The sequence below is a fragment of the Acinonyx jubatus genome, chromosome B1, assembly GCF_027475565.1.
Source record: "Acinonyx jubatus isolate Ajub_Pintada_27869175 chromosome B1, VMU_Ajub_asm_v1.0, whole genome shotgun sequence".
Taxonomy (NCBI): domain Eukaryota; kingdom Metazoa; phylum Chordata; class Mammalia; order Carnivora; family Felidae; genus Acinonyx; species Acinonyx jubatus.
The window spans coordinates 125,059,637-125,072,525 of record NC_069382.1 but is presented as its reverse complement, the minus strand read 5'-3'; the positions used below and the strand labels follow the sequence as shown (position 1 = coordinate 125,072,525).

Genomic DNA, 12,889 nt, shown 5'->3' with positions numbered 1-12,889 from the left:
CAGGCAAACCGACAGTCAATTCACCAAGGCAGACAAAAAAAAAAGAAAGAAATCCTTATATTTACTTTGGCAGCTTAGACATGTTTACCTTGAACAAGATGATGTCCTAAAAGCTATCCATTAAGCTTAGAATTAAGTAATAGAATGTAGAAGGTGGATAGTGTGCTAGCTAGGTCTCCACTTACGGTTGTAAATCACTGTTTCCGCCAATATTAATTCATCTAAGAAAATAAAATCTTGAAAAGTTACTAGAAAAAGGAATCAAGGAATGTAATTGGGCATAGACTCTGGTTGACCTCAGAAGAGAACAAAAACTCAAAAGAAATTTCATAAGGTTTTAAATGTGACGAGAGGACTACAATATCTCTGATAATTAGACTTTCAACACATTTGGATTTGCTAATGAGATCTAAGTTCTAATTAGACTTTTTAGGTAACTAAGAATGGCATACCATTGTATGAATTTAATGTGCTTTTATAGTTGAAACCTACAATTAGCAGGCTTTTCCAAATTCTTTTAATACAGGAAAAGCTGGCTTTTTGTTTATATTGTGACATACTTTCTCTTTAGATCTATGCACATTTCAGGTTTCTTAATTAAAGCCCTTTTGGGGACTCACAGAGAAACTTGAGTTTTAATAGGAAGCACCTAAATCTTTTATTTGTGAAGGAGACTTGCCAGTTTGTCAACAACTCTGGAAACCACAAGCACAATGCAATACGAGGAAATAAATCAGCTTTCAGGAGGAAGCCACAGAAATAACCAGGGCTCCCTGTAAACCATTCAGTCAATCAAAACAGTCTCCAAATATGACTGAAGGTCTGTTACATTTTTAAAGCATGCAAATATGGATAGGTTCCCAAAAGTGAAGGCTCGTGGATCTGGTATCAGAATTAATAGCATGGCATTTCTTCCCAAGATGTGTATTATAGCATTCTTTGCAGCTTTGCTCACTGAGTTATCTGCTAATTCAAGTCACAACATCTCTTTTTTTTTCTCTCATTTCTGAATTGAGAGTCATCAATTTTTATCCCCTTGTGATTTAGAGGCAGTGATTTTAAAAATGGTAGCCCTTAGATTTGGATATTACAAGAGATAAGAACTGCATGAGGATGTAAAATTAAATCAGTATTTGGAGTGTAAAGAGCAGTGAATCATTGCAAGACTTTAAGGGAAAGGCTGCTGCCAAAATATCCCCAGGAAATTGATAGCACTGACAAAAAAGGCAAATTATATTGTTGTATGTACTATGAATATTTGAAAACAACAAAGCTATATCCATGACTTTTTCCCTCAACTAAAAGCAGTAACCCTTCTAACCGTATTAAAAATCTTGTAGTTTTTCTAATACAAGCAGTGTAATATCTAATTAAAACCATTGAAATTATAAGAAAATCTAACGTGTGCAATAACTGATCTATTAGAACAGACATTATACTAAAATTATATGCACTATTATTTTTCCAATTAGTGCATAACTGGGATTGAGTTATTGGTGTATTTATAACTCCTTGTTAAGTCGTATGTCCTCAGTGAGTCTGCTAAAGCATATTGGATACTGTCATATGCCATAGAGTGATACTTAAAGGCAGGAAATGGAATTTCTGATTGCTTCATTTGCTATTAAAAAGAAAAACCTATTCAGGACCCTTCCTGTACCAGTTATTCTGAGGGACATCACACGATTTTCTGAAAGATCTTTGCCGAGGTGATTGGATTGTTCTTCAGTGGGGAAAGTGACCAAGCTATTTCATCTTTCAGCTTGGGTGCTGGAATCCTGTCACAGGGCTGAACGGGTCACTGACTGACAAGAAACTGGAGAATAACATGCGTGGAGTGGTTCTCCGTGTGGTGACTGTTCTGGTAAGTCTTATCGGAGCCTTGTGGTTTGGGCTTCTAGAAGTTACTGTATGCTTTGTTTTTCTATGTTTTATTAAGTCGTGCCATCATCTTAAAAGAGCATTTAACAAATCCTGACTATGCTTTCTAAGATATTGCAACGATCATATTTTCCAACCTTCAATTTATATAGATCAGAGTCAGATTTTTGCAGGCTTTACTTTTAATTACAGTGCTTTCGTCAGTAACTTTCTCAGACACTTTAGGCCCAATTTCCATCCTTCTGCGGTTTCCTATACATGGTAAAGTAAAGGTCTCCTTCAGGCATTCTCTCACTGTAAGCATGCACAAATGAGTGTAATCATGCCAAACAAGGGTAGAGTTGACCAAATGCAGTAATTTAGTAATACTAAAACATTGGCAGAATACAGTGCTTTTCTAGGAAGAACCTACTTCAAAGAAAGATCATCCAGTTGTTTAATAAATATTTATTGAGAATCGACTGTTTTCAAGCTCAGTGCTGATTACTGGGGACATTGATGAATGAAGAAATAGATGTGATTCTGTCTTTATGAAGCTTACCAACTATTGATTTTGTGAGTGTTACATGTAAATTCTGTGAACTATACATATAAAATAATTATTACAATTATATTCACTCAGAAAATCAAATGATAACTATTATCATTATTCTGTATATTATTTTCTCTTCTAATATACATAAAAAATTACATGTTGGTAGAAATATTTTAACCAGCAATATACTCAAATGGATACTGTGTAAATAGCCATACAGCAGGAAGATATGAATTTTCCCTTGCTATTTCTGTGTGTTTAGGTTTATGCTACTTTATAGTAAATTTCAAAATGTCCATAGTTGTGAACTTTTTCTTCAGAAAAGCCTACTTGTTTTTAAACTTGAAAAAATTTTTTTTTCTATAGGCTAAATTATAGAATTAGTAGATGGAAGAAACACAGTCTTTTTGACAAATTGATGCCAACTGAGTATCAAAGTTTATAACAGCAATGGCTGCCCCTTATAAATTATTTAATAACAGTTAAGTAGACTCTGCATAATTTCATTATTTAAAAAAAGACCTGTGATATTCTCTATAAGACTACATTCAAATGAGTAGTCTGTCCCCCTTTTTGGTACCTATAATTTATTCCTAGTTATTGTTTTGATAAGATGTTTGCTTCTTCACCAAATAATTATATTATGAGTACCTGACAACTTGAAGGTAATGGTGCTTCTGTATGTGCCCAAGGCTGTGTTATGCATATGCATTGATGTGCTAATACTAAAAAAAAAAAGGACATTTAAAGTGCAGTGAACTATTAATAGTCCTCTCTAGTTATTAACATGAAATCTCAGGAGACAACTTCAATAAAAAAAAATGTATACATGCTTTGTTTTTGTCTTTGAGATTCATATTTCTAAAGCAAGCTAGCTTCATTTAGTCACTAAGCAAATATTAATTTAATACTTTACTATACAATAGACTTGGTAATGGATATAAAATGAATAATACATATACCTATGTAATAGGTATATATATTCACCTTATAGGTATATTCATACCTCAAGATATACATAGAATCTTGTTGGGAGATGCATATACAAAATAATACAACCAAGAAGTATTAAGTACTTTCTATATGCCAGGTACTTTATGAAGTTTTTTGTCTGTATTATTTTATTGAGTCTTCACAGTATTTCCAAGAAATAGATAATTTTCTGATTCCAAGGATGAGGAAGAGGAAACTGGGACATACAGGAGTTGATTGGAAAAAAATGTGGAGGATATACTGATAGGAAGTAGCAGAGATAGTTAGGATTCAACTCCAAGAAGTCTGACTGACTCTAGACCTCTTAATTTCTTCCCTCTTAACATTATACTGTACCCTTCTCTACTCTTCCTGTGATATGTGTGAGAATTGAGGTATCTATAGGATTTTACTTCACTTGAGAGTTAAAAATCCGTAACTCTGAGTAAGATGACAGTGAATTTAATAGGAAACCTTCATATGGCCAATTATTTTAAATTCATTTCCAGGCTAAACAAAATGATTGCAATTTTGTGCATGAAATGGTATTACTCCTTTACACAGTGGTAATGCGTGCATGCCCCAGTCTCACCTTCATGACTAGTAATGGTCACTGTTACCTGTAAGAATAGCCCTGCACAGATCCCAAACATGGTTAGTGAGTGGAAATATGGAAACAGTGTTTCCCCAGGTCTTCTGTGAGGAAATGTGGATTTATCAGTTACGTAAAGGGTCCTTGCACTTGTTACTCTCCCACAATATGCAGCCATTGTACTTAATAGTTTGGTAGGCTTACTGTTTCTTCCCATAATTCCTGTTTGAGTGGAAACCAGCCATGACTTTCTTATTTATTTCCTACAAACACTCTTCCAGTCCAGCTTTTACTTACATGGCCTCACAGGTTTCTACCACCGACACTAAGAATCACTGTCCCCTCAACCCACCCAGCAACTCCAAAATTTTGACTAAATCCTGAAACTTAGATTTGTTTTTTAATAAACTTGATTTGACCATATAAATGCCACTTTCTTGTATTCCATGTACTTGCTTTCAATGCTCTCAACAAGGGAGAAGGAGGAGGAAGGATTCCTGTGTAAAGCTTTTGAGGGGAGGTCTTTCAGGTTTTATTGCATCCTAACAGCAATCTGATCCCAGTGTGACACATACTTCCTTTAGTGCTGAGGACATTTCTGCTATAATGACACACAGGTTAATAAAATTGATTTTCTTTACCTAAATTTTGAAGCCCCCATTCTTATCACTATTAATGATAGTTCATGGACTTAAAAGGAATAATCTGATAACTTATTTTTTATTTATTTACTTATTTTCAAGTTAGTTAACATACAGTGCAGCCTTGACTTCAGGAGTAGAATCCAGTGATTCATCACCCACATACATACACCACCAAGTGCTCATCCCGACAAGTGCCCTCCTCAATGCCCATCACCCATTTCTCCACCTACATCAACCCTCAGTTTGTTCTCTGTATTTAAGAGTCTCTTATGATTTGCTCTGATATTTATTTTAAATGAAATAATTCAGCACCATACCATGTATGATCCCATTAGAAAATAAATGGTACATACAAATGGTTAATTAGAAACAGTCTAATAAATTCCTAGGGTTAAAGGAATCAACAAGAGTGTTGAAGCACCAGGACCTAGATGCACAGCAAGTCTTGCTTGACTGCCCTGATGGGGCATGAGGAGGAAGTAATACTAACAGATTTAGCAATAGCTAGAACCATGGGAGAGAAGACCGTTCAGTAATAGCTGTGAACTTCCACATGGCAAGAGAATGGAGAAAGTCACGGCCAAACCACAATCAGGCAGTGAGGAAGTGAGAAGAAAGGTTACCTCAATTTCACTCCTCCTGTCTTCCATCCCTTCATTGTTTTCAGTTGAAAATCTAACCAGCGTCAGAAGGCAAGAGAGCCTAAGTAAGGAAGACCACGAAGGTCAGAGTGCCAGGACACAAAGCAGGGCAGTGAAAGACATAGTGGATCCAGAGGGGAAATAGGGACAACCAACATCAGCGTCTACTATTTGAAAGAATCTGTTAAAAACTTCAATGTGTCATTTAGTCCTTATCAAAACCCTACAAAAGATGTAGTAATGACATTAGAAGGATGAAAATAGGGCACAAAAATGTTCACTGAATTTCCATGACCATATAGCTAACAAGAGCTACCGATAAGTTTCAAGCCCAGAGATCTGAGTTCTGGAGGCCATGTCCTTAGCCTCTTTTGTATTCTGCCTTAAGAATCAGAACGAACTCATGTTAGGTTTAAATTAAATATAACTCTTGGCACGTGAGGGTTCCAAATGTTATGGGATTGATAACTTCGGAGACTATTTCTAAATAGCGTCACATATGGATACCTATAATCAGCCATCACCAAAGCTACATAAATGTCTTAGAAATGGAGGAAAAGATAGAATGAGAATAAATTCAGACCCTACAAGCTAAGTCCTTTTCTAAACTTTTTGTTTTTATATTTGACCCACTAATCTCTACTTTTTATCAAGTGGACCAAGTGTATTACTACAAGGCACTTACTAAGATTTGTTTTTACCTTTTAACTTTCAAAATAGTCCAACTGTGGATAACCATAAATGAGCAATTATTTCATTCAATTTTTTTTCATGGCAATTCACAAATTGTTGGAAACATCAGAGTTGTAAATACCATTCTAATACTTACAAAAATACAATGGAAAGAATTTGGCAACAAGTGAAAAGAAAGGCTTGAGAAGCTATGCATTTCAAGATACCTGAAAAACATAAACTGGCATTTAGAAGGAGCTCGCTGATTAATACTTATTTTCAATAAGTATTTGGTTTTGCTTAAAACAGACACATGGCTGTGAAACAGCCATGGCTAATGAAACATGAATTCACTCAGAAATTCATTTGAGAAATACTTATTGAGTGCTTTATTCTAGGTGCTTGGGGTACATACAAAACAGACAAACATACTGACTTTTGGGAGTTCTATTCTATCAGGCATCTTCTAAAGCTCTCAGAATTTTTTTTTTAATGCAATACCATTGTCCTACATTAAATATGCAATATAATATTCCTTTGCCATTACCGTAGAAATAATTTTAAAACTTTGTATAAATACATGATTGGAAATTGATGGTAAAGCTGTGGTGGTGATTTCTCTGTATTTTATAAATTCAAAACCATACAATTTTTAACATTTTAATATCTGTGAAATCAGAGTGCATCTTTCAATTAATGGTTCCTTGCAATTATATTTGACAGTACATTTTATCTTTATTTGTGGTAGGAAAAACAACTGTGCATTTTATAGTTGAAAACATTTTAGATTAAATAATATAGAGAGGGTATTTTTATAAGATTAATTAAGTTAATGGATATTCCTGGAAAGTTGAATTCAACAAAACTGGGCAAGAAGCCATCATAAAGAGAGAGACTATTTTAAAGAATTCTTCCAAAAGAAAAGAAATAACATTAGTAAATGAAGCCAATTTTTTAAAAAAAGGGAATAATAGCAATTAAAAAATTACTATCCAAACTAAAACGACCATTAGAGACATAGCTCTAAAAGTAGGAAATAGAATACACAAAAGCAGCTCATCTTAAACCAATACCACATAAAGCAAAGTCCAAACTATGTGTTGAGAGATGGTGAGTTTCCCTAAGCAAATCACCATAAGAGGGGTATGGCAGGCAGCCACCAACTGAGTAATCGTTTTAAGAGTAATTTCCTTTTCATAAAATATTTACCTACTATTAGTCTCACTTCTTGGATTTTTTTTTCACCAGGCCTTATTTCCCTCTGAAAATTTACATGTTGTCTGAGATCAGAGGAAGGTAAAACAAACTATAAACCATTAGCCTTGACTCAAGTATTTACTGAGCTTACATTGTAAGCTAAACATTGTGCTAAATTCCAGAGAGGCAAAGATAAGTAAGATACAGTCTCTACTTTCCAGGAACTCTAAATAAACCATTTTATCAAAATTATTAAGTTTTCTATCAAAAAGTAGAACCTGTATGTGAAGGACTCAGAATTAAATACATTTTTGGAGAGACTGAAAAAGAATAATAAAGTTGAGAGAAATATATAGAGAGAAATAGAAAAGGACAGATGTCACACTATTTTTATGATCTAATCTCAGCAATGACATCTAGGAATGACCTCATGGCTTTTTAGGACAATTTAATTCCTTATTTTGTTGTGTTCTTTCATTCAGAAATCTTTGTAACTCTTTTTTTCTTGTAGTAATTTCATTAATGTTATATTCTCCGTTTCAACTATAAGTAACAATAAGACACAAAGTTGGTTTCACTTAAAATGCCTGGTATATAAAAGTAGATCAAGAACTATTTGTTGAATGAACAAATCAAAACATTCAGATAGACTGAAGGTGTGTGTGTGGTGGGGCTGAGGGGCAGGGACTGGAGAGAGAGGAAAGGAAACAAAGGAAAGGAAACAAATTAAAAAACTGTATGTAATTACAAAAAATAAGAACAGGTGTGCACACAAAACTATTCCTTTGAATAGGTAAGACTATAATTAGGTGGTCTTAAGATTCCTCATTCTTTAATTTCCATTCACTAGGTCCAAATTTCTAAGAGAGATGGCAAAGGACAGCCTAAAGTGACAGGTATTCTTTTTTCAGCGTGGGATTTCATCTGGAATATTTTTCCCTTTATTACACCTTGGTGAACCAATCACACAATTTTGATGGAATGGTGGAGAGACCCCTTTGTTTTATTTACACCCTGAACAAGTCACTAAGCCTCCTGGTTTTCACTGTTCCTTCTGAAGAACATCTTGTTTTTTCATACTTCCCAGAGCTCCAAACACCATGGCTAGGTCCATTGCTCCTTAGCAGTCAAAGCCTAAATGGATGAAAAAGCACAGCATTCAATTTTTGTGGATTTCTAAGCCATTTACTTCTTCTCCCAGAATTTCCTCCCTCTGATTATCTTAGTGAGGAAGGCAGGAGTAGATACCTGCTACCTCTCTGCCTCCTCAGATAATCATGTCCTAGTGTTCCCATTGTGTCTCCTTAGCTTTTCCAACCATTTACTGATACACTAAGTCAGCATTATTATATTGATTCAGCATCCTCTCTATGATAGGCATTATGTTAGGTGCTAGGGATGCAGAGGTAACAAAATAGCATGGTTACTGCTGTCATAGAACATGACATTTACTGGGAAATATTGGCAACACCCAAATAAAGACACTAATGAATGGGACAAAGGAACTGCTTCTTTGACAGAGAGCTACCTGAGGTGTAGCTCTCAAAATGTGAAGGATCTTTATGTATATCCTAAATGTCTCACAGAAAATCTTTGAGGGTGGAAGATGAAGAGAAAACAAGGGCGACAAGGTGGTTTGCACCTAAATAAAACTCATGTTATATTATTGGACTATTAAAGTCCCAAATCACTAGGAATAAAATCATATAATCTATACGCTATTTGACCAACTATTTACCCAGAAACTCTATAATTTTGATCTGAACTTAAAATTTTACAGGTAGACACAGTATTAAATACAAAGAACTTAAATAATTATTTTCAGAAATCAAAAGAATCAAAGCTATTAAGTCTTTTGACAGAGTTGACACTAGGAAATAAGTTAACCCACTTACAGTGTTTTCAAATAACTATATGCTTTTAAGGTAAAGAAGTAGAAATGTTTAACTCAAAACATCAAGAATCATTTGTATCAGAAATAGCAAGGTCATATGTGATGAGAAGTTACAAATAATCTTGAATCATTTAATATTCTCTTGGTCTTAGGAGCAGTCCTTGTTAGCCCTTTCTCCCCACAATATTTTCACTTACAAGTGCACTGATACTTCATAATTCATTGTCCCACATTCTACAGAAAGTATAGAATTAGACAAAATCAGGATAATGGACAAAGAGAAAAAGAGCATGGTATTTTAAGGAAAGGGCAATCCAAATAGAAGGAAAAACCTACCTCTTTTTTTTTTTTCTCTTGGACTGTGCCTCTTCAGAAATTTATTTAACATTCTTATATTAAATACAAATAAATAAATCTAGGGTTTTTAAAATGTATTTTTTAATGTTTATTATTTATTTTGAGAGAGAGAAGGAAAGAGAAAGAGCATGCACAGGAGTGGAGGAAAGGCAGAGAGGGAGAGAGAGAGAATCCCAAGCAGGCCCAGCACTGTCAGCACAGAGCCCAACATGGGGCTTGATGTCACAAGCCACGAGATCGTGACCCGAGCCAAAATCAAGAGTTGGACAGTGAATCGACTGAGCCACCCAGGAGCCCCTACATTTGTTTTCTTGGGGTTTTTTTGTTGTTGTTGTTAATGTTAAGGGATATTGTGACCGATGTGTAGCAAACATATTCTCAATTTGTACAATATACAAGAAAGTATGAAGTTTAGAGATAATAATTTATGTACGTCAGTATAAGATCAAGGAGTGCACTTATTTTCTTCTGGATGCACATTTTAACAAAAGAGTAAATAACATGTGATTACTTTTCTTACTGGAAGTACTTCAGCCTATTTCATTGCCTTTTTTCCACCTAGTCGTCTCTCCTCAAACACTCATACAAAGCATTTAGCATTTACTACAAAGAGTTCTGACCTTACCAGTTAAAAGAGGTCAGTTCAAGTTCCTGCTTTCAATTAATGGATTATTGAATTTATGGAAACCAAGGAGCTATTTTCAACCTCCATTTTTCTGTCTGTAAAAAGGGAATAATGAAACTGGCCTTTAATGAGATCAAATAGGTTTTTATGAGTGAATAGGTTAAATTATGTGAAAGCAGTTAGCAATGTACACAGTGTTTTTAAATATAAGATGCATTGTGTCTGCAGTAGAACAATGACGTGTAAATTAACTGAAGAAAAGAAGAAGTATGAATGAGTGATCACAAAAGCATAATTAATCATTGTCATCAATCTTTAGATTTTTGTGGGAAATTATTTAAAAGACCCTAAGGTGGAAAAAGACACATAAATTGCAGAATCGTGACTTTTAGGCCCAGTTACTGTTCCTTAATTTGAAAACCTGCTAATGAGAGCCACCACAACTCTCCTGCTAGTGAAGTTTGTACTTTGTAGAGGAAAAATGGGCAGTAGCAACAAAAAATACCTGAAAAAAAAAAGCCCCAGATTATAAACTGTAAGCATTTCTAGAAGTCTGTGTATCTAATTATATTGTCTCATAGGAAAATTGTGTTTGATTCCAAGTTAGCTTTAAATACATTCTATATTAATAGATAACCTAAAAAAAAATGCCTTAGTAATAGCCCTGAAATTCATTGTCCTCATTTTTTTGCTGAAGACATAGCCTTGTTATTGCTACTGAAAGACCTTCATCATTTTGAACCCCCACAGAGATTTAAGCTTTCTTGAGGTCTCAGCTTGTCATCCTTCTGAGACTAGAGGCAAAGTTAGGGGCTGAGAGAGTAAGTGTGACAAGAGACTCCACTGGACAAGTACTCACAGCAGGCAGGTGGCAAGCTCGATAGCTCCTACAGCAATGTCTGAAGAGAGCTCCTTTGGAAGAGTTAATAAATAATGCAGTTTGGTTCAGGGCTTCAAGCAGAAATGGCATCTCTGGCTGGGGAAATTTCCAGTGGAGAAGTTCCACCTCCAAGTTGGCAGAGTGAGGAGTTCATGGACCCACTTCCTAGCAAAACAGCCAAAGCTTCAAAAAATTAAGCAAGTAAACAAATAAACAAACTAATAAATAAAGTCATTTAAAGTCTGGAAATTTTTCTAAGAGCATACAGAAAATAAAGTAACACTTATTCAAGAAAATCTAAAACTCAGTAAGAACAAGAGTCTGTGGCATCTGAACATCATCCCACTCCTTCTTCTTCCACCTCACCCCCTGCCCTACTTAATTTGATGGAAGCTCCACTCCAAGCTGTTATCCCAAGAAGACAGGGTTCTCCTGCCCCTAAATTCCCAATCAAGAATTACTTTATCTGGAGGGACAGGCAGTTAGCATTTCTTGTACTTTCCATCTCAAATCTGAAGAGGCTAAATTCCTGGTGACAGTGGGCAACATTTTGGGGGCTCTCTTTCTCCATGTAGCTCCCACCACCAAGATGCAGGTGTTGCTGCAGGTGTAGCAGGCCTGGAATACTGGGACCTTGATCTCTATCACTCCAGCTTGCTCCAAGGCCAGAGGTTCCAAGCCAACAAAGGGAAGTAGAGAAGACCAGAGGCTTCCACCCAACCCAGTACTCAGGGTAGTGGCACAAAGAATTTGCTTAGGGAAGATACAGTCCATAAGAAAAGAGAGCACCTAAGCATTCTCCAATTATTTGAAACAGTATAGGGAAATTAAGTCTAATGCTCTTAATTAAAAGCAACAAGCTAAGTTATAAGCCAACTAGTTCACCAGTGAAAACCAGGGAAAGAGAGAGCTAAAAAGAGACTTCCTGGAGTCAGAATGAATTTTAAAGTCTGACTTCAAAAATAAAATTTTGTTCAAAGAAATGAGCAATTTTTGACCCAGGACATTACTGAAAACAATAAAGCAATCAGCCAGTGATTCATAGAGCTTAATGACTATAATGAATATGACACAATATCTATATGGACACAAACATTCTCAAAAAAATGCTAGCAAACTAACTGAAGGAACTTATAAAAAGTGGAATTTATCCTAGGAATGCAAGATTGGCTCAACTTTTGAAAATCAATGTAATATATAGCATTAATTAAAAAAAAAAAAGAATAAATCCACAAAGCCATCTCAATAGATGTGGAAAAAGAATTTAATAAAATCGAACACTATTTTATGATAAACACTCAATAATATGGTAATAGAAGAGAATTTCCTCAACTTGGGAAAGAACATCTATAAAAAAAATTCATCAGCTAATGTCATATTACTGGTGAAAAACTAAAAGCTCCCTCTCCTAAGGTCAGTAACAAGACAAGGATATCAGTCATCACTATTCTTATTCAATATTGTTCTGGAAGTTTTAGCCAGCACAATTAGGCAAGGAAGTTAAATAAAAGGAATAATATTAGAAAAGAAAAAGTAAAACTTTCTCTATTTGTAGATGACATGATCTTACATATAGAAAACCCTAAAGCAAAGTGTGTACATACACACGTACACATATGCACACTGTGAGAGTTAATAAATGAGTTCAAAAATTTTTTAGGGTACAGATCAATGTACAAAAATCCATTGTATTTTTGTATACTAGCAATGAAAAATATAAAAAAGGAAATTAATAAAGCACTTCCATTTAAATATATCAAAAACAATAAAATAAGAATAAACTTAACAAAATAACTGCAATTTTTGTACATTGAATGCTTTGGAACATAGTTGAAAGAAATTAAAAAGTTCTAAATAAATGAAGAGATATTGTGTGGTCATAGATTAGAAGACTCAATATTGTTAAGATGGCAACACTCTCCAAATAGATTTATAGATTCAGTGAAATTCCTATCAAAATTCTAGCTCCTTTTTTTTTTTTTTTTTGCCATAATTAATC

At 34.7% G+C, this 12,889-nt stretch overlaps 1 protein-coding gene and 1 long non-coding RNA gene across 2 annotated transcripts in view; one reads left to right on the top strand and one right to left on the bottom strand.

The window, feature by feature from the left end:
• Nucleotides 1-12,889, top strand: part of GRID2 (glutamate ionotropic receptor delta type subunit 2) — a 1,419,162-nt gene that overhangs the window by 1,054,481 nt on the left and 351,792 nt on the right. The window contains exon 9 of the mRNA XM_027060847.2: nt 1,763-1,864. Coding sequence (XP_026916648.2) covers nt 1,763-1,864 — 102 coding nt within the window. The remainder of the gene's footprint in view (nt 1-1,762; nt 1,865-12,889) is intronic.
• The window catches only part of LOC113599767 (uncharacterized), a 49,720-nt gene continuing 44,754 nt past the window's right edge, over nt 7,924-12,889 (bottom strand). The window contains exons 2-3 of the long non-coding RNA XR_003420663.2: nt 10,870-11,073; nt 7,924-8,268 (exon numbers count right to left, since the gene is read on the bottom strand). This is a non-coding gene — a long non-coding RNA (uncharacterized LOC113599767). The remainder of the gene's footprint in view (nt 8,269-10,869; nt 11,074-12,889) is intronic.